Source organism: Polyodon spathula, chromosome 4, assembly GCF_017654505.1.
Source record: "Polyodon spathula isolate WHYD16114869_AA chromosome 4, ASM1765450v1, whole genome shotgun sequence".
NCBI lineage: Eukaryota > Metazoa > Chordata > Actinopteri > Acipenseriformes > Polyodontidae > Polyodon > Polyodon spathula.
Genome location: NC_054537.1, coordinates 27,634,927 through 27,657,729, shown reverse-complemented (window position 1 = coordinate 27,657,729; position 22,803 = coordinate 27,634,927). Strand labels below are relative to the sequence as shown.

Sequence of the window (22,803 nt, the reverse complement as noted above, 5' to 3'; positions counted from 1 at the left end):
TATATAAATACTAAAATGTGTTTAAGATCTTTTGCATAACATTGATGTTAAATTCTTAAATTTGGTTACAATGTGCTCAACTTTGTACTAAAAATTATACTTTAGGTGTGCAGTGCTGAAATCAGTCTTTGAATGATGTTAGTAATATCTTGAATTTTTTAAATACTAATATCACTCAATTGGTTTCCAGCAACAGGCTTTTTTTTTTTTAATTTATTTTATTTTATTTTTTTTTTTTAAACATGGGACCATACAAAGAAAAACTATGATAGTTTTATGTTGTTACATTGGCCTAATTATTCTTATACTATTGACGGGTTCATGAAGGCCTATTTTACTCTAACATTGCAATAAAAACAAGCTAATTTGGTGCAATTTGATCATTCTAAAGATTACACTGGAATGCGTTTTCAGAATATCCCACTTTCCTGCAAGTCTTAACACAACAGCATTGCTTGTTCCGTCACTGAACACTTCTTCTCAAACACCTGTCTCGCTTCAAGGGGGTCTTAACTCCTCCCAATAACTATCCCACTTTTTTAAAAATAATTTTCATTGGAAAAGGGGAGGGCAATTATGTAAATTAAAGGGGTGTAGCCAAACCCCTGCACCTGACGGAGGGTATTTACTGCTCTAAACTGAGATTTGCTGTACTGCCACTACAGCGTTGCACTCCATGGCATGTTACTCTCACGAACTGTGCAATAGGATCTAGTGAGGCTGCAGTGATTCCTTGCTCTCTGCGAAGAACTGGGACCGTTATATTTTTTTACAATTTTCTCAAGACTTGTATTATACAATTCCAAAATGCCACGCTCGTTTCTTGTTAAGAAACATTTTAACTCAGCTAAGAAGCCAAATTACAGTGAACTGGACAACCACACAGGTAAAAAAAAAAAAAAAAAAAAAAAAAACTTCAATTGTATATTACGATAAGTGTGGGTGGCATCTTTAATATTTTACACGTAAATTAAGTATTGCCACGATAAAGAGATTGTGTAATTTTAAAGTTACATCTTTGGAAACAACATTCACATCTCAAGTAATTATTTTAGGCTACCTTCATAACTTGTTTGACGTTTATTGTTTATTATTGTATATGGTTTTAAATTGTGAAATGTTTAAATGCACTGCTTGGTTAAAAAATACTTTAAATTGCAACAGTACAAACTTGTTTACTTTGACCAGTCATAGGGGTCCTAACATTTATGTATATCTTCTCGTCTTTCAGTCTTCATTTCACCGTGTTTATACAAGGGTTACCATGTGCCTGTTATCCCTCAACCAGATATCCTGAGTTCAGTAGCATACAACCCTATCACAGTATGGACTACTAGCAGCCTCCCGTTATCCCCATTACCAGACGACCTGTCGCCAATCTCTGGATACCCCTCGTCTCTTGGACGGGTCAGCCCTCCTCCCGCATCTGACACTTCTTCAAAAGATCACAGCGGCTCTGAAAGCCCCATAAGCGACGAGGATGAGAGAATGCACACCAAACTTTCAGACCCACATTCCGTGGAAGTGGAGAAGTTCCAATGCAGCTTGTGCAGCAAGTCCTACTCTACATACTCCGGACTGCTCAAACACAAGCAGTTACACTGTGACGCACAGACAAGGAAATCTTTCAGCTGTAAATACTGCGAGAAGGAGTATGTGAGCTTGGGAGCCCTGAAAATGCACATCCGGACCCACACTTTGCCTTGTGTTTGCAAAATATGTGGCAAAGCTTTCTCCAGGCCTTGGTTGCTGCAGGGACACATCAGAACACATACTGGTAAGGCAATCTATATTTAAAAACAAATGTCAATAATTATATTTATTCATTTTAAAAAAGTGTGTGTGTGTGTGTGTGTGTGTGTGTGTATATATATATATATATATATATATATATATATATATATATATATATATATAGTTTCATATATTTATTTTAATGACATGGTACTGTTATATGAAACTGAACCTGTAGTGGTTAAGACCTCCTTAAGACAAATATCACTTAGACAGGAAAGGAATGTGACTTCCTGTGAGTACTGGCAGAGATCAAACACTTAATGGAATATAATAGATGGTTATGTAAATGTGCTCCCTCCCATAACTACATCCCTGCTTTGCAGCAGTTGACTGTGCATATTTTGTATATTTGTATTTTGAATGCTGAATTCATTAAAAGTAACTTTTCAATGATTAGTACACAAATTGTATGAACTTTATATTACTTGTTAAGTTAGGGACCATACCAGTATATTAATTGGTACAAGTGGTGCAGAGTGGAGGCAACTGGACTGCAGCTGTTAAATTAACAGACATTTCACACTCTGTCGTGTAGTTTATATAATCTGTGCCAGAAAAAACATGTTGACTTGAAATGCTTTACATAAAAATAAAATTGTTTTCATCAATAAGCTATACAGAGTCTAAAATAATGTTTTGTTGTTTGTATACAGTAATAATCTCTTAAAACAAGGTTTAACAAAGTACTTTCTGTGTTGCAGGAGAGAAGCCTTTCTCTTGCCCGCACTGCAGCAGAGCGTTTGCAGACAGATCTAACCTCAGGGCTCATCTACAGACCCATTCCGATGTGAAAAAATATCAATGCAAGAACTGCTCCAAAACATTCTCCAGGATGTCGCTTCTGCACAAACACGAGGAATCTGGTTGCTGTGTAGCGCACTGAGCTGTAGCACACCAACAGAGACTTGTACAACTCCAATGGAGGAAATATTTTTTAAATACACTTTATGGCCTTAGGATCCAATTCATTTCAACATGCAGACTGTGTCCATCAGTTTCTGCCTGAACATTTCAGTTAAACAGTATTTCTTTGTATTATCGTACATTTCACTCAGAGCAAGTTAACGTTTTTCACAAAGTGCCTTATGATCTGTACTGTAGATGTACTTTTGGGGTTCATTTTGTGGTATGCCCCATATCTTTATCCTGACGTTTTTAACTCCATCCACACTAGGATTAAAGTTGCGATGGCAACGAAGATCTTTTTTTTGGAAATCTTTTCTTCAGTTTGTGCCTTGTAAAGATTGTATGGTTAAACATTCCTGGTGCACGAACCATGTGCTTTAGTTTTTAGCAATGGAATTTTTTCAAACCGTTTGCTGTATTGGGGACAAGTGCAAATTGGAGGGGTTGAGGGAATTAAAGTATTTTATGCCTATTATAAATGCACAAGCAAAACGCAATAACTGTGTTACAGCACTCAAAGTAATACCCCATCAAGTGCTTTTTTACTTTTGGTATTTGTAAAGCGTTTTGCTTGTTTGTTGTTTTTTTTTTACAGAATAATGTAAATGTTTTATATTTTTATATATTTGAATGTATAATGTATGGATGGTATGCTGACTGCATAGTGTCTGAACGGTTGAGTGGAGTGAATGAATGTGTAAAAAGTGTTTCTTCTACACACGTTTTAAATAAACATTTTTCAGGAAATAATTTAAAAAAGTGTGATTTTCTTGTGCTTTGCCACTAATGTGCAAGATAATGTGCCAGGCGTCATTCGCTAATTAGTCTGAAAGTGTCTTTTGTTAATTAGTAGTTTATAGACATTGTAACAGTAAGTACTTGCCCATTCATTTACATATGAGCAATATAACATATTTGATCCAGTAAATTATTTTTCACCCATACACACCTGCCATCAAAGCGCCACAAACATAGCTGAGCAACCAAAAGAAACAACATAACCATTGCATCTGTAATTTAGCTTACCCAACATGTAAATATATATTGGAAGGTTAAATATGAAATACCTTAATTAAAATTTGGACAATCCACAAAATGCCATTTCTGATTTTCCTAAACATGTGTATTCCTCTACAAGAGTTTACTGTTAACTACATATTTAGGTAACTTGATTAATGAGATATTTTGGTTGTTGTCAATGGGAAGTTCTAATATTTTGTACAACAGAAATGTTTTCAAAATATTTACTTTTTCTGTCATCAGGGTTGCATCTTAAGAAACTCTAGGTAAATAACACATATATATGCCTGATTTGTTCCCCCTAGCTGTACACATGCTGAACAACTTAACAACCATAACGATATCTTCCTGACTGAAGATCCCAATGGGTTACCCCATTAATGTATATATATATATATATATATATATATATATATATATATATATATATATATATATATATATATAAATATATAGTACTATAGTATCTAAGTTAAGTACTACCTGATGTAGACCATGCTAATCTTTCACAGCTGGTTTCATTGACCCCGATTAGCATTAAAGTTGGACTATAAAGTTATTTTAAATAATGTAGTAAAGATTATAGATAGTCAGGAGCTGTAAAGCCAGCTGTTACCAGTGTCCGTCTTTAAGTGTTACCTGCAGATGATCTAAAAGAAACCAAGCCTTTTATCTCAATGATAGTTACAGAATATGAGGGTTGCCTCCATTTTTTGGCATAAATTAAACAGTAAACTACCTCCGGACATCAATGAAGACTTTCAGAAAATAACCTGCTGCATTTGAACTTGTGTAGACATCAGACAAGCATGAAATGTAGCACATGGTTACTGTGTTGATCTGTAGTCACACGGTATTCACTTTGAAGGGCTCCAATTCTCAGACCTTTGATTTATTGTTGTAGGTGTTACTTAAAAGATTAAAAGTTGAACACAGATGGGGAGAGACACCTGTGCATGGTTGTTAATCCTTAACCCTTCTGCAAAGTGTAAAATAAACACCTTGTGTTGTTTATTGCATTCTTCAGAGCATTTTGCATGTTGAGACAACAAATTCCCACATGAGCTAACTAGCATATTTAAAGTATACAAAAAATCAATGCAACAGCTTACAAAATAAATTACATAATATTTTTTAAAAAATCTATCTGAATTTCTTAGCAGGGTTATGTCAGCAAAGCAGCAAGATTGAACGAATTCAGTGATTTGATAAGGCGATTGAAGGGTTTGAATTCCAGGGTAATGTATTTAGACAAGCTCAATGACATCTTGTCTCAGTAGCAGCATTGGAACTGGGGGTACATGTACATCAATATTACAGGTATTCATGCCAGTTTTATAAAGTCTGTCCATTGAGCAATGTTTGTTTTACAAATGCTGAAGAGTGCAGTGCTTATGATTTGTAAACTCTCTTTTATTTGTGGGTCTTTATGCCACTATGCCCACTTAAATAAAATAAAACTTAAATGGCTGCTAAAGAAAGTTAAATCAATACCACCCAACTGAGTTTCCTGATAGTAATCACCTACACCTTGCACCTAGATGTAATACTGTCATACTATAAGCTAACAGTTCAAAACAGTTACAAATATCAACAAATAAGCAGATAGTTCCATTTAGATCCCTCATTTAGACTACACATGGGATGCTAAAACAAATAGAATATGTGTTTTACATTTTAACAACATCACTACTGTATTTCCTAAAATCGATCTGCCAAAAAAACAATACAGGCTCACAAAAAAAGGGGAATCCACATTATATTCCTAGGCATCTTCACCCTCAAAGTTTATCCAGCCCTCAGATCAGGACCATGTGGACATCTTGTCACCAATATCCTCTTTTCAAGGGGCATCATGTTGTCAACAGTCTGTTTGTACAACCTAAACAGTGGCAGATCCTAATAAACTCTCCCCTTTAACCCTATTATAATTCTGCTGGTGTTTTTCCCAATAGATTGTTTATCAACCCCCTTATTAGCAACACAATATACTGGACATTACGTTTTCAAACTTTGGGTACGTGGTGTGAAGAAATAAGCAGTTAATAGCATAATGTCACATGTTATTGCTAAAAACATATTTGGGAAGCTTGCCAACACAATAGTACATTTATTTCGTTTTACAGTATTTCTGTGTACTCCCTTCTCAGTGATATAATTCCCTTGATAGTAATGGCTTTATAAAAATGTAGGCCAGTATTTACACTGACAGGTTCAGGAGTGGCATGACTGCTAATTGTTTGGGCATTAAACAGATGTGGATCCTATTGGAATTATGTACCTATATTTTGCATCCCTACATCTACCCTGTTTTCTATAGAGGATATTGCATATTAGTCTGTCAATTTGATTAGATGTTGTAAGGTACTAAATATGTTCTTTTTTGCAATTTGGGAGCATTTAGAGACTTTGATCACATGAGCAGGCTTCGGTCCCACTGTTGTTCAACATGACTTTACCCAGTTTGCCCTATATATATATAGATAGATAGATAGATGGATAGATAGATAGATAGATAGATATATTCTTTTTACAAGTAACTAAACTACAAAACTGGCACTTCCTGTTGGACTGTGAAAGCTGCATTCACAATGCTCTCACATTGTCTTCCCAATAATATGTTTGTTGTTGAAGGATCCCTTTCCCATTCTTACTTGCTGGAGAGTTTAGGATGTGCATTTACATTCATGCTGTAATGCATTGTTTTTGTTTATTTGTGTGTTACTGTCAATGGGCCAGTTTACACGTGTGTTTTTTTTTTTTTTTCACGTGGCGTGGCCATGTGCATGCATTTTGGGAAGAAAAGCTCATGAAAGTGCCTCAAAAAACAACCACAATATTTTAACTGGAATGTCTCATCTACCTGTGAGAATCAGGGAAATACTTGTGAAGTCAACATCCACTTATACATGGAAACACAAGTTTCTCATGAAAATGTTAACTACCTCGTTCAAGTGCCTTACCTATAGTTACTATAAAAGTCACATGGGAATACATCAGTTACTATGATCCAAAGATGGCAGTTATGAAGTTTTTTGTTTGTTTTAGTATTTCCCTTATCAGGTTGATGTTGCCAAAAACCCCACTTTTTTCTCTGTCTTTCCTAAAACTTTGCATTATGTTAGTCATGCATGAATCTAAATGGGTTTTTAAAGTGTCATACAGATTGTATTTACCAAGTTTCTGTTTAAAACTATTACTAAAAATGTTTGATAAACTGCCTCGTGGGTTTGTGAATTCAGGTGGTTACAGCTACTTCACAGTACTTCAGAATACACTTGCAAATAGCTTTCCAAACAACTGTCAAAACGTCTTTATTGTGAAGTACTACTAAATACTATGTTTAATCCTCCGATTAGGTTTCAGGTCTATTTGACCCGACTCTAGTTTCCAACTGGCTTGAATGCTAATTTTCTTTTCATTTTCTGTATAATATTTTATGACTTTTCCTAAGTTGGGGTCATGAACTTATACACAGAAAACAGAACCTTTGATATCTTTATTTTTTTTTGGAACAGGTCATGTATATAAATAAGATGTTTCAGGTCACTGTGACCCGTGGCATTTATCTATGTAGATTTGTGTGCAGGAAAAAAACAAACTTCTTTAATTTGTTATTTTATTATTTATTATTATTATTATTATTATTATTATTATTATTATTATTATTATTATTATTATTATTTGTATTATTATTTCTGAAAACGGCTGCACCTGTCTGGAGATATTTATGAACAAAAAAAACAAAAAACAATATGTATCTACAAGCAGAGCCTAATTTTCAAAGATGTTTTATCACAGCTTGTGATGAGTCAAAGGGATTTCGGTCTGTGATTCAGCCTCCCGACAGTAGATGGCATCAAACCAACTCGGGACTTCCCTTACCAAAATCTCGTGACCATGGCAAAAGTCATCTTTTGAGGGGCGGCACCTTGGTGAGGGGCGGAACTACGAGTATGTAAATTCCAGCCACTGGAGTCAAGTGAAGGATAAGGCCACTTGTCAGTTGGGGATTGGTGTTCCACTGACTACAGAGGCGGGACATTACATACTAAAGGGAACGTACTACTGTTTTCGGGGTTGGTCCGAAAGTAAAATAGGAGGAGTAACGGGTGGAGGGAGAGACTAATTTGGTGCAGCGGGATTTTTTAAAAAAAACACTAACATTTCTTTTGTCTTTTTTTGTTTATGTATGGTTTGCCACGAAGACGATTAAAGACGAGTTATCACGGTCTGTTTGGATTTCACCCCTGCACTCCTTCCCTCACACCATTTTGTTTTCTTTTGTTATTTAATTATTTTGTTGTGTATAGATAATAAAAATAAATTATTTTATTTCTGTACACATAAATTACTGTCTGGACATTCCATTTAATACACTCTCGCCTCACACAGCTCCTGGACTAAAAGAGCAGAAAAGAGTAAAACCTTTCCAAATAAAAACATTGAATCAATTTAAGGCTATTTAAATTAGTTTGAAATTGCATCCGGTCAATATGACCCAAAACATAACAGAAATTCTGAACCTAATAGGAGGGTTAAATGTGTATAACTATACTCCCATCCAATTTCTCCTAGTTATGTCTGAGCAAAACTGTGTCCACCCTTTACTTACGTCTGTTGGATTGATGAAGAGACTCGGATGTTAATATCCATAATAAGGGAAGAGAATATGATGAGGCAGCTTTATAAAATGCACAACATTAAAAGTGTTTAACCCACAGTGGCAATGTTGCCCCGTCCCTGGGTGTATTTCTGTGTTGTATGTTGCATGTAGTGTGTTAATTTTGGTGTATAGTCATTGGTACATGGGATGTAATATGGGGTATGCGCACGAGTGTTTAAAATGTATATTTGTATTTAGGCACGAGGATTGCACAGCACTTCACGTGCAAGTAAAATGTAATATTATGCGAACACGGGGAATTGCACTTTATTAATTCACGTGCAGTTGTACTGAGACTCCAATTATTTAGCAGAAGCAGTTATACAACTACAGCACAAATGAGGATGCTATATTTGGTAAAAAGAGATACAAAATAAGCTAATGAAACAAAAGTGTGTCTTCTAATTGTTCTTGAGACATTGTGTTTGAGCCAAATGAAAAAAGGCCATATACATTTCTGGTTTCCAATGGCTCAGTTTATTTTACTCGAGAAGACCCTTTTTTCACCTGAAGTCATGCAAATGAAGGGGAAAGGAGGAACTTGATATGCAAACTAGCCATGCATAGAGTTCTCATGCTGTTTTTGCAGACATCTCTGGAAAATGTGGCTTCCATGCACAGAGAACAGGTACACCAGAGAATCTCACCCAGAAATCTATGGTTGTCTGGTGATATCTTGTTTGAGTGAAACTGTTTAAAGCACACTGTTTAAAGCACAACCATTTAAAGCACAGCTCATGTAATAAAGCTGTGGTTTATACAGGCCTCATGCCTGGTTGTTTAATCATGTTTTTCACTGCTTAAGCCCAAACTGTTTTTCAAATGTGCATTGGTGAGGTGGCGTATCGTTAGTAGTGAACAATATTTAACTAATTTATCACACAACATATTAATTAAAGAAAAAAGAAAATAATTAACCCTGAAGTATATAATTAAACTGTCCAACCCAGCTATTGCAGATCAACATGGCTGATAACCAGCAGAGAATAGGATTATAGAGTTCTGTGCCAGACACCTTCCACGTATGTGTGAAAGGGGTCAGGTATTGTCTCGCCACTAGTAGGGGATATATGATTTAAAATATTACATCAGAATAGATGAGAAGTAAGAGATAAGTATTTAATTAATACAAAAAAAAAGAACCTTCCTCCCAAATCTTACAGACCAAGTGAGTAGGACCCACTATGTGGTACAACATCAATATAATAATAAACACCCCTAACAATTGTATATAATAATTATAATATTACTGCTTTTATTTATTATTGTCTTGTTTATAGTATTTGTATCACAGAAAAGAAAATAGTGTTCGGAAAATGTATTAGTTGTTACATAACGCTAGAACCACCACGGTAGTCATTTTGATGGGTTTGGATTTAAAATGTAAACAAATCTGCGATGGTGAATGCAATGCGGTTGTCCTTTTTTTCTTTCACTATTTTCTTTTTTGCTTTTTTTTTTTTTTTAACGGACAACCGCTTTGCATTGAGTGTACGCAGATTCATTTACATTTTAAAATGTAAGTTCTAGCGTTAAATCCAAAACACACAGAATCAATTATATTGCAACATTAGAACCAACTTATCCACCCCTTTAGTAAATCAAAAATATCAATGACAGACAGATTCTTAGTGTTCAATATATCAATCCATCAATTCAAATAACACAAACAAAAGCTCAGTATAATTATGACTCCAAAGTCTTCAATATCAAGATCAGGACTGGATTCAGAATCAGGATCCATCTGGAATGATGTCACTGGGTTGGCAGGGCAAATGTAAATGCAAAGATGGACTGCAGCTCCTTTAAAAACAAACAAATGAAACTAGCTTTTCCCCTGGTGATGCAAACAACTAACTGATGGAATCTCCCTCTGACTGGCACAACTCTTGGATCACTCCCTTCCACATCTATTCTTGACAGGTGCAGTATTTCTCTCACACAGGCAAAGGCTACTGTTCTCTCTATCTCTGCTTACGTGTCTTTTCCTGCTGCACGTGTCAGGCCTTGTGCTTCACTAAACTCGACTAGAATTTACTTTTGGTTTTTATTTTTTTAATAAAAAAAACACAGTTCATTTTCTGGCTATGATAACTTTCACTAACTTTTCAATTTGTGCCTCATTTAATGCTGGATATTTACCATTTTGTAGGGTTCAATTGTATAGATGATCCTCGACTTACGACGCTTCGACTTACGACGCTTCGACTTACGACGCACGCCACTTACAACTCTTTTGCATTATTACTCTGCTTTGACATTACAATATAGATACGGCATTTACGACACATGTGTACATGCTCTGTGTCTGAACCGCAGTACCTGTCGTGGTTGCCCTGACTCAGCATTTTTTTTGTTTTTTTAATGCAGGTAATTGTTTGTTTTTTTTTATTTATTTATTTGCCCTTAACAATGTCTGATAAGAGCAATGGACTCAAAACAAAGCCTAAGCTGTGAACTCTGTCACATGATGAGGGGCTTAACTTGAGGTGATCGTAGTTCCAGCTAGGAGTATTGCATACACACACTGAACACGTCATTGGAAAGCCCTTAGTCTGTACTTTTAAACCTGCCTGAGTACTATACGCATGAGTACATATAACAGGTAATTTTTGTAAAAATATATTATCTGGCCAAAGAGTCAGGAACTTAACCAGAATTTATAACATTGTTCCTATGGGAAAATGTGCTTCGACTTACAATGTTTTGACTTACAATGCGACTTGCAGGAACCAATTGTGTCATAAGTGCGAGGACTGCCTGTACTGTAATAACAAATTACTTTGTTTTACTTTTCGCTCTGCAATGCACATTAGTCCATTTTATCAACTTATCTTCACAAAGTGGATTATCTGACACCAACTTACTGTGTTGCTGACTGAGACTTCTTGCCCTTCAGCATCCTTGTCCTGGTCAGAGAAGCTCCATCTTTTAAAAAGTATAATGGCAGTCTTCTATTTCCAGCTGGGCCACGCCATTACTTTGCTACACAGCTCTGCCTTACGCTTGCTCACTGGCTTGACTTGTACCACTTTTTCGTAAGAGCGAAGTACACAAAAGGCAGTAACATGCACTCAGTTTAACGCCTAATTGAAAATGACTTTTAAAGAAACTTTTAATAAAAGAACCGAATAAACACATTTTTAAATGATTTATAAAGCAGCACACTCTCACAGCACTCACTCTTTCCTTCGTCTTGTTCTTCTTTCTACTTTTTTTTTACTGATTCTGAAGAAAAACCCCTCTTGCATTCCGATTGGTTCAAGGCTGCAGCTTCAAGTTGAGTTGCGTACATATATTCCCCCTTGCTGTAAAGCTGCCACACTCATGACATCACCAGACGTCTCCAGATTCTGAAAAAGAACAAATTAGTTGCATTAATACATTTTACATGACTAACATCTCAAATACATTTCAGGTTGTTTTTCAAGTATTTAGTATATTTTTAATGAATACCCTTCTCTTAACCTTAATGGAAGTGTACCCTTGTTATGTCTCTGAGAGCATCTCACAACTGGGGAATTTTCCCTCTCTAACCTCTAGATCATATAAGGGTTCTGGTTATTTCCCATCTAAAATTTCCTCTGGTTCTAGCATAACCACTTGTTCTGGAATATCATCTATATCTGTGTTAGTTACTCTACACTACTGTGGAATCCAAATTGTGTCACTATCTGTGTCATTACACCCTGTATGTTCTTTGTTCTTTGAACTAAAAGTGCAATGCTTTAACTGCTCTCGGTGTACTACTTTGGTCAGACCCCCTCCCTCAGGAAGAACAGTAAATACAGGCAGCTCTGAATTATTTTGCAACTCTACAATATAAGGGTATGTATGGTTTCCATTTGTCTTGAATTTTATTCCTGCCTGTGTGTGATATCACATGAGCACATGATCACCAGGTCCAATGAGAGCCCCCCGTGACTTGCGGTCATAGGCCCTCTTGCATCTCTGAGCCACATCCTGTGCAGAAGTATGGGCAACTTCATTGGCTACTATCAGCCTCTCATTGTGACTTCGGACCCATTCATCCAAGTTGTCCACATTGTCCTCTTCAAGATCTTCACTTGTCAGAACATCCAGGGGTAAACATGCATCTCTCCCAAATGAAAGGTAAAAAGGAGAATATCCAGTCAACAAATGTACATGGCTATTGTAGGTCATCTAGCTCAGGAAGGTGTTCTCTCCAGGCCCTCTTCTTCAAAGGTAGCAATGAACGCAACATCTCATGCATTGTTTGATTAAACTGTTCACATTGGGCATTGCCCTGAGGATAGTATGGGGTGGTCCTGATCTTTGCAATTGCATACAAGCTACACAACTCTAATATAACCCCAGCCTCAAAACTTCTGCCCTGATCTGAGTGCAAATGGGATGGACACCCATAATACACAAACCACTGCTTAATTAGAGTATGTACAGTAGTGTGTGCCATCTGTTTCTTTGTAGGCACTGCAATTGTGAACCTGGTAAACATGTCAGTTAAAACCAGGACATTTCGATATCCATCTATGAATTTTTCTAAAAGAGTATACTCCATCGCCATGACCTCCAGGAGTGTTGTGACACTGGTATATGTCATTGGTGCACGAATTCAAGGGAAGACCAGTGCACACTGCCTTACCCCCTCCTGAACATCATTAGTCATTGCTGGCCAATAGTACCTTCGACACATTATGTCTAGAGTGCTTCTTTCGCTGAAATATCCTTCATGGTCATATCTGGCCTCATAAACTTGAAAAAGTAAAGGCTCTGGCACTATCAGCTGCCACATTTCTTGTCCATCTCTGGTATCAGATATACAGCAAAACAGCACACCATGCTGCAGTTTAAGCTTCTCCCACTGACAAGCCAGTTTTATTTTTTTTAACGGAGACCATCTGTCACTCAATAGCTTATGATCAGGCCTCACGCCTTTCCTTACTGCTACGAAGATAGGTCCTATATCTGGATCACATTGTTGATGTTCTTTTATCTCATCCGAGCCATATCCAGCAACCTTCCCTTTGACTGCAACTTGCAAAACAGGTCTTATTTCCTGCCTTTGTTCTTTGATCTGCTTATGTGGCCAAAGACATGCTCACACTTCATCATCTCCAATCATCAGGAAGTCTTTCTCAGCATCCTCTTTCTCAGGTTCCTCACTTGATATAAGTTGGGACAGGACATCTGCTTTAGCATTCTGCTTTCCTGGTTTGTGGCATACTTCAAAGTGGTATTCAGCCTGCTGAGCTACCCAGTGCTGCTAAACTGCTCCCAAGTTGGATGTTTCCAGGTGCCTCAATGGATTATAATCGGTGAAGACAGTGAATTTTGAGTAAAGAAGGTAGTCCTTGAACTTTTCAGTTATGGCCCACTTAAGGGCCAATAACTCCAGTTCAAAATTGCTATGAGCGCATTTTAACATTTTTTCAGTTGCTGTAAGCGTGGTTAGTTTTTGTTATTGCCTTTTGATATCGTATCTATAAAAGTAACAACTGCATTTATACTGCATGATGGCAGATTTGGCAAATGTGTGATTCCTAAAGATTTTTTTAGAAGTTGATTCTATATAAATAAGTAACTTAGTGATTCTCTTAACTGTTTCAATTGTGTACTACTGATGTATCAAGGCTTGCCGTGATGTTTTGTTGTTTGTCTATTTTATCCCTCCCACTGGAAATTTGATAAATACCACCCTGCAGCAGGCAGTAATAATTTGGTGAAACTGTTCTCTTCACATGTAAACAGTATTTTGTGGACTTTCACGGTAAACAGCAGGAGATTCAAACTAGGCCTAATTTAAATCCCCCCACCCCATCCCCCTTTCCTTCATTTGCATAGCGTTCGAGGAAAAGTAGGTGTTCCCAGGAAAATGAGAGGCTTTACATGTAAATGCAAAAAGGTCCACATATTTCACAAGAAGGATGTCTTGACAAAAAGCAAACAGATTAATCTTGTAATACTTCTGTCACTTATTTGGTCTGTCCTGATCATTATTGCTGATTCACACTCACTGCCCACTTCAATTGTTTTAAAACCAACATGTACTTCTGCATAAATGTACTTTATGAATAGGCCACTTAGCACAATTGATGGGCTCTTAGTACCAGTGAAGTCAGCACCATCTTCCTTCCCTTGTTGAACACTGTTTGAGAAACACACTTGGTCCATCTCTGAGGGCCTTCGAGCAGGCTTTCAGAAGAATCTGGGGATAGTCCTGGAAACTCAGCAGCAGTTTGTAAAGTGTATCCAAGTCTGCTTGCTAATGTAAACTTTTAAATTATGTTTAGTTATTGACCATGACACTATGGAGACAGCAGCATGTTAATGATTTGAAATAGGATTTTACTTTATAAACACACATATTTCCAGATAATATGACTCAGTTCAGCACCACTTGGCTACAAGACATTTTATGTACCAAGGAGAGTTATTTCCACCTGTAAGCTGTGCTTTAAAACTTAGAAGGTGAAATACATTTTTTTTTTTAAATCAAAACTGGTGACCAGTAACAACAGCAAATACAATTGAAGGTTAAACTGGATACAAGCTTTACAGACAGAGTTACTCATTCTTGCATTTTCTGCTGGTGTTTTGTTAATTGTCATCTCAAAACTGTTACCAGGTTAAATTAAAACACCCACACAGTGTTGGCAAATACCAGAAGCACTTCAGTTTTCAGGAATTTGCCAACTGGGAAATTCCTATTTCATTTTCTTGGATTTTCTTTATTTCTTTTTTTTTTTTTTTGCCAGGCATTGTTTTAATTAACTGGGGCCAATTCATTTTGGAACAGATACCTACATTCTTCTAGACTCATAGGAGTGAAATGTATTGCTTTTGAACCTTCGCAGTACACAAATGGTGTTTGTGTCAGTACTCTGTATGTACAACCTGGGGCAACGTTACTATTAAGACAGACAGAGGTTGAAAGGATATACTTAACATATTCAGCTCAGCTCCAATTTTCTTAATTTACTGGGATAATTGGAATACCCTTGACTAGACACGTCATCCTTTTCTTTGAAACCTGCTGACTGCACAGTGAATGGACAGCAAGATTCCACTATGACTATTAAGTGGAACAAATAAAATTAACCATCTCTTCAGAGCCTCGATTGTACTCCCCAGTGCGTGATCCCACGAGCCTTTCACAGAACTGGCCAGTATATAATGAGCTCATTGTTTGCAACAAGTTACTTCAACTGCCTTAAGGCAAGCTATCTGTTTATAGTACTCAGCTGTTCACTAAAACAATCCATTCAGATGACAAGATAATATATTTCATGCAGTTTGTTATAAAGTTGGACAAATTATTTGGAATTTTTTTATTTGTTTTGTTTTTTTTCCGGGCTGAAAAGTCAGCTTAATAGAAAATATGAAAACTCTCTAGCTAGCAGTTCTTTCATTCTGGTTTTAATATTTTAATTGTTTCGAAACTAATTTGATAATTTCTTTGCATCTCCTATTAAAAATAATTGTGACTAATCTTTAATAAACCATAACATCTGCAGTCCCTGAACAGAACACAGAGTTTATCACTAGTAGTTACGTTATTTGAAAGGGCTAACAAGTGTACCAGCTGATTACAAATTCAGACAATCAGGTATTAAGGTATTATTGTAAAGAAACTATACTTACACCTATTTATATTAAAGATAAATAAATAAATACTGTACATATTTTCACAACCAGTTTCACACACTAATACACACTTGATTAAAACACCATCATTATTATTATTATGAATCCTATGCATAACACTCCCCCACTCCCCCTTCTCGTATATTGATTGGTTTGTTCCAGAACGTCTCACTGTCCCATTGCAGCCGTTTAAAAGTGAATGAGACTGAGGTTTTGAAACAGAAGTGCATCTGTTTGCAAAAAAAGATGTGTAAGGCAACAGGTACCCTTTATTTGTTTGTTGCGACTGAGTTTTATTTTTTAAATAAATGTTTAGCTTATTTTATCTACTTAATTTCTGATATATGGGTCTAAAAAGAACTGTTCCAGTTATTACATCTAATTATAAAACAGTGACACTTCAGCACTGTGTTGATACAGGTTCCCTTCACCTCTCTTATACATTATTCACACCTATATTTCCAGACCAGGCACGCTATATTCAAACTTTTTTCATTATTTATCCCTCAGGGGTTTCTTACAGTTATTGTATTCTTTGTTTATTTATATGGGTTATACTCATGTATATCTCCATACATTAACAACAGGAACAAAAAGTTAAATATTGTACACATGAAGCACAGAAGCTGTGTTCTCCCTGCCAAAGAGAAGTGGGGCCGGTGCTCCCCCTGACCCCCCAGCACTGCACCCCTGAACATATATACGTAATACAGGGTTAAATTTTAAGTCAGTGCAAATGCAAAAGCTTTACAATGCGTTAAAGAGACGAGGAGCTCTTAAAATAAACAACCCCCCTGGGCCAGATGAGATCCTCCCAATAGTACACAAAGAAATGAAAGAAGTTATTTACAAACCACTAACAAGATCATGCAACAGTCTCTTGAGACAGGGATTGTACCAACAGACTGGAGAATTGCAAACTTAATACTGATCCACAAAAAGGGAGATAAAACCGAACCAGGTAACTACAGACCGATAAGCCTGACTTCTGTTATATGGAAACTTATGGAAACTATAATAAAATTACCTATATAGTAACAGTATCCTGGGAGACAGTGCTTGATTTTGTTTGAGGATGCAACATTGACAATGGATGATTGCCAGAAAGCTTTTGACCAAGTCCTGCATAAAAGATTAATTCTCAAACTAAAAGCAGTAGGGATTCAAGGAAATGCATGCACTTGGATTAGAGAGTGGTTAATATGTAGAAAACAGAAAGTACTGATTAGAGGAAAAACCTCAAAGTGGAGCAAGGTAACCAGTGGAGTACCACAGGGATCAGAATTAGATCCTCTGCTCTTCCTAATCTACATTAATGACTTACTGTAGATTCTGCTATAGTAAGCAAACTTGTTAAATTTGCAGACAACACAAAAGTAGGAGGAGTGGCAAACACTGTTGCAGCAGCAAAGGTCATTCAAAATGATCTAGACAAGATTCAGAACTGGGCAGACACATGGCAAATGACATTTAATAGAGAAAAGTGTAAGGTTCTGAACGCAGGAAATAAAAATGTGCATTATAAATATCATATGGGAGATACTAAAATTGAAGAAGGAATCTATGAAAAAGATTTAGGAGTTTATGTTGACAGAAATGTCTTCATCTAGACAATATGAAATTGTCTAGAAAAATAAAAAGGCAAACAAAATGCTCAGATATATAGTGGAAAGTATTGATTTTAAATCAAGGGAAGTCATATTAAAACTTTACAATGCATTAGTAACACCACACCTAGAATATTGTGTTGAGTTCTGGTCACCTCGCTACAAAAAGGATATTGTCGCTCTAGAAAGTGCAAAGAAGAGCAACCAGAATTATTCCTGATTTAAAATGCATGTCATATGCAGACAGGCTAAAAGAATTGAATCTATTCAGTCTTGAACAAAGAAGACTATGCAGCGATTTGATTCAAGCATTGAAAATTCTAAAAGGTATTGACAATGTCAACCCAGGGTGCTTTTTCTACTTGAAAAAAGAAACAAGGACAGAGGTCACAAATGGTGAATAGATAAAGGGGCATTCAGAACAGAAACACTTTTTCATACAGAGAATTGTTGGAGTCTGGAACCAACTCCACAGTAATGTTGAAGCTGACACCCTGGGATCCTTCAAGAAGCTGCTTTATGAGATTCCGGGATCAATAAGCTACTAACATCCAAATGGCAAAATGGGCCAAATGGCGTCCTCTCGTTTGTAACCTTTGTTATGTTCTTAATATTATTGCCAGTATAACACAATTTAGTTGCAGGAAGGAGTCGTTCATTTTTGTTCTAGGTAGTTTTTTTTACTAGTGAGTTTTATATCGTTACCTTTTTTTTACACATCTTCTCTGAAAATGTATCTTGGCACTTTCTACCAAATATGGCTTACTTATGTCTAGTATATTCTACAATATTATATTAACACCATAAATCTGTAAACATTTATTAAAATTCAATGTTTTAAAAACTGTGTTCAAGTAGTGTTGGCAAATACTGTGTGGGTGTTTGCTTAATTTCTTTCATAATAACCAATATAGTCTGTAACATCCTTAAAAAGTACAATGAATGAGGAATTAGCAGAACAGATGTAATAATAATAATAATAATAATAATAATAATAATAATAAACTTTAGTAAACAGGGAATTATGCATCTTAAAAATATTGTAGCGTTTCCCATTGGGTGTGTGTGCGGTAAGAAAGGAGAAGAGGCAACGTTTCTTTTCAATGGCATCAGCGGGTACCGTTTATTTTTCTTTTCTTTGTTCAATTGCTTTGGCGCTGATAAACGCAGTTTGGTCCGTGGCGCTGAAAAGCACGGCTTCATTCTTCTGGCACTTAAAAGCGTCATTTGGTCAATGGAGAGGCTCACCACAATGGATAGCTCTGAGAATGGATAGCTTTGCAATAGATAGCTCTGCAATGGATATCTCTGTAGTCTCCCGGGACGGCTTGCACGCTGCTCTGGTTGATTACACACCGCCCTCACATTGCACGCTGTCGGCCTGGCTTTACACTCCTCATCAGTCTCTGGCCCGCCTGTTCTCAGTCTGGATACACGCCCGCCTTGGACTGTCCACTGTCGTTTTGGCTGCTCACTTGGTCCGGTCTGCTAACACATCACTCGGCTTGTATGCTATTCTGGCTTGCTCTCTCCTGGCTTCATGCTGCTTTTTTTTTTCATGCTCCAGCATCTTCTACACCATCTGCTTGCCCTGCTTTAGCGGATTCCCTTTTTATCTATCCTCTATTCTCTTCTATTACTTCTGCAACACACCATTCTCTTTGGGTAATGCATGCTCTTTTATAGCGCCTCCTCTTCAGTCCCCAACTGGTCACTATCCTAAGCCATCATTATCATATTTGGGAGCCAATCAGAACAGGACACTGACATCACACATTCACAGATAGGGGAGAGGGGAGAGAGTGGAAAGAGCAGGTGCTGTGTAGCTGAAAGTGCCTGCAGCAGATAGGAAAGTGAAAGTAAACACACATACATACATGGAGGTCTTCTTTAGCTCACCAGACCGCCTGAAAAAAAAAAGCCTATGCATATATATATATATATATATATATATATATATATATATATATATATATATATATATATATATATATACACAGTACCATGAAAAAGTATTTGCCTGATCTGATCTTCTGCATTTTTGCATATTTTTGACACTGAATGTTATCAGATCTTCAACCAAAATCTAATATTAGATAAAAGGGACCATGAGTGAACAAATAACACAACATTTTGACACTTCATTTATTTATTAAAGAAAGTTATACAACACCCAATGCCCCTGTGTGAAAAGTAATCGCCCCCTTAGACTCAATAACTGGTTACGCCATGTTTAGCAGCAATAACTGCAACCAAACGCTTCCTGTAGTTACTAATTAGTCTCTCACAGCGCCGTGGAGGAATTTTGGCCCACTTCTTCATGCAGAACTGCTTCAACTCGGTGGGTTTTCGAGCATAAACTGCTTGTTTCAGGTCCTGCCACAACATCTCAATGGGGTTTAGGTCTGGACTTTGACTAGGCCATTCCAAAACTTTAAATTTCTTGTTCTTCAACCATTCTGATGAAGACATTCTTGTGTGTTTCAGATCATTGTCTTGCTGCATGACCCAGCTGCTCTTCAGCTTCGGCTCATGGACGGACATTCTCCTATAGAATTTTCTGATACAAAGCAGAATTCATGGTTCCTTCAATGATGGCAAGTCATCCAGGTCCTGATGCAGTAAAGCATCCCTAAATCATGACACTACCACCACCATGCTTGACTGTTGGTATGAGGTTCTTACTGTGGAATGCAGTGTTTGGTTTTTGCCAGACTTAACGCCCACATTTTCCACTCATGTCCTTCTTAGTGAGCAGTGGTTTCCACCTTGCTACTCTGCCATAAATCTCATTTTGTCCAGTGTTTTTCTGATGGTGGAGTCATGAACAATGACCTTAGCCGAGACGAGAGAGGCCTACAGATCACTGGATGTTGTTCTAGGGTTCTTTGTGACTTCCTGGACGATTTTACATCTTGCTCTTGGAGAGATTTTGGCAGGACGGACACTCCTGGGAAGAATCACTACTGTCCCAAACTTTCTCCATTTGGACAATATGGCTCTGGCTGTGGTTTGGTGGAGCCCCAGAGCCTTAGAAATGACTTTGTAACCCTTTCCAGACTGATAGACATCAATAACTTTTTTCCTGAGGTCTTCTTGAATTTCTTTTGATCATGGCATGATGTGCCACTAGAACTTGTGTGCTGACAACTTCAATCTATGGTAAGGGCCAAAGTTAGTCAGATTTACATTGGGCAGGGCAGGCCTAATTCAGCTGTGTGAATACCAAAGTATTCAAACAGCTGACCCTAATTATCCCTTTGACTGGGTTGAGTTAATTGGGGGGGGGGGGGGGGCAATAACTTTCTCACAGCTGAAGATTGCATGTTTGATTACCTTGCACACCAAACAATTGAAAGAAGCACCAAACTTTGGTGTCATTTTTTCTCTCAGACTCCCTCTATATGCTACTACAACCAACAAAAAGATCTGATCAAATTCAACGTGAAAAATGTGCACAAATGCTGAAAATCAGACATATATTTGTGAAAATACTATGTACCTTGAACTACCAATTAAAACCTCTGATTACTCTGTATGGCTCTGTCATGGTATTTGCATTGGACATGATATTAAGTGTTATGATGTTGGTAAACTATACAAAACTTTTTTCTGTACTGAATGTATTCTGCAATCAGCAACTGGACCATTGCCAAACTGGCTTGTTTCATTTAGTTTATCCCCCTTCCCATTTGGTTTGTGATTTAGAGTATGCAGGTATTAAAGAGACAAACTTTCAACCAGAAACAAATGTAGGCTTTTATTCATGGCACTGAACTGGGATTTTTGTTATGGCAATGATAATGCATTCATTTGTACCTTTGAGCATACTGTTTTAATCCAAACAGTAGTTACATTACCCTTGCAACAATCCCTTCATTGATTGCTCTATTGGTGTGCTAGCTCCCACTTGTGCTAAGTGTCAGTGACACCTGCCAGTTCCAAGACTGGCATACCAGTGTGAGGTCTGGCACATGCCAGGGGTTTTCCTAACCCCTACAGGTAAATGATGTGGTTCAATCATTCAAGACTGGTATAGTTCATATTATTAGATGACTTTCAACAAATTTAAGTAGATAATGTGCTACTTTGAAAAGGAAGACAGAAACATTATTGCACTGCTTGTTATTCCCTTTCTTTGTCTATACCTTTAAATTCAAACCTCAAGTGATTTAGTACAGATTATTTCCGTTTTAAAACGGATCATTATTTTGAGGGCAGTGAGGTAAGTGAAATGTATTGCAATGCATTTGTGAATGAACGTTGTTTGTAAGAAGGCCATATCGAAGATGTAGATGATATTTCACAACTTAAAAATAAAACGTTTAAAATAGGTTTAACAATTAAATGGAACCATCTGTATATGGATATTAATTTAAATGGGTGAACAACTAAACAGCCATAGATGGTCCTCTGTGTTTAAGACCAGTTTTTTAGGTTTAAGGATTACTCAAATTACAAAATACTGGTCCCAAACAGGGACTGTGAAACTACCTTATTTCATGGATAAGTGGTACAGCAAGGTAAATAGCAGCAAAACCTATTTTAAAAAGATAAAACTAAAATCACTGCAGTATCAAACAATTGTGGACAAACAACAGGCTTACAACAGAGATGCAAAAACTACATCCAGCTACAATAACACCACAATACTGTTTTATACACAGATCAAACAGGGATGGACCCTTCAACAACAAATAACACAGATTCATTCTTTTTACACATTTTATTATATATTGTTACATTTTGTCATATATGTTATAGAAGCTTAAGGCATATACTCTTTTTTGGACTTTTTTCAGTGCCACAATGTCTCTTTGGTAACATACCTCTTTCTGAGTGTCCTGTACGTGGTACTGGTTACATTTCTGAGAAGACAGCTGTGAAGGTTCAGTTTTTGATCTTGCTGCCTTGCTTTATGAATTTGTCTTGCCAAAGATGTGGGCTATCATTTCTTACAAATCAGTGCTCAAACATGCAATTCTGCGACTGCAAAGGAATTACTACTATCAAGAACATTTTACCACAACACCACCCACTCCATAACATTCTACACTGTTCCAGCAGCTAATTGATGAAAAGTAACCCAAATATACCATCTTCTCATGAAATGTCACCAGCTGCCCTCTGTACAGGGAAAGTATTGTACATTTTCTTTAAAATGTATACACAAACACTATT

At 36.9% G+C, this 22,803-nt stretch overlaps 1 protein-coding gene across 1 annotated transcript; it reads left to right on the top strand.

The window, feature by feature from the left end:
• Positions 1 to 627: 627 nt before the first annotated feature.
• On the top strand, positions 628 to 3,407 carry LOC121314370 (zinc finger protein SNAI2-like). The gene is made up of 3 exons (XM_041247551.1): positions 628 to 886; positions 1,232 to 1,777; positions 2,499 to 3,407. Exons 1-3 carry the CDS (start codon positions 808 to 810, stop codon positions 2,678 to 2,680), a joined length of 807 nt encoding a protein of 268 aa, XP_041103485.1. The 5' UTR covers positions 628 to 807; the 3' UTR covers positions 2,681 to 3,407.
• The last annotated feature ends 19,396 nt before the right edge of the window (positions 3,408 to 22,803 follow it).

Coding starts and splice junctions, on each gene's coding strand:
- LOC121314370 (XM_041247551.1), top strand. CDS start 808: ATGCCACGCTCGTTTCTTGTTAAGAAACATTTTAACTCAGCTAAGAAG. Junction 887..1,231: donor TGAACTGGACAACCACACAG/GTAAAAAAAAAA, acceptor CTCGTCTTTCAG/TCTTCATTTCACCGTGTTTA. Junction 1,778..2,498: donor ACACATCAGAACACATACTG/GTAAGGCAATCT, acceptor TCTGTGTTGCAG/GAGAGAAGCCTTTCTCTTGC.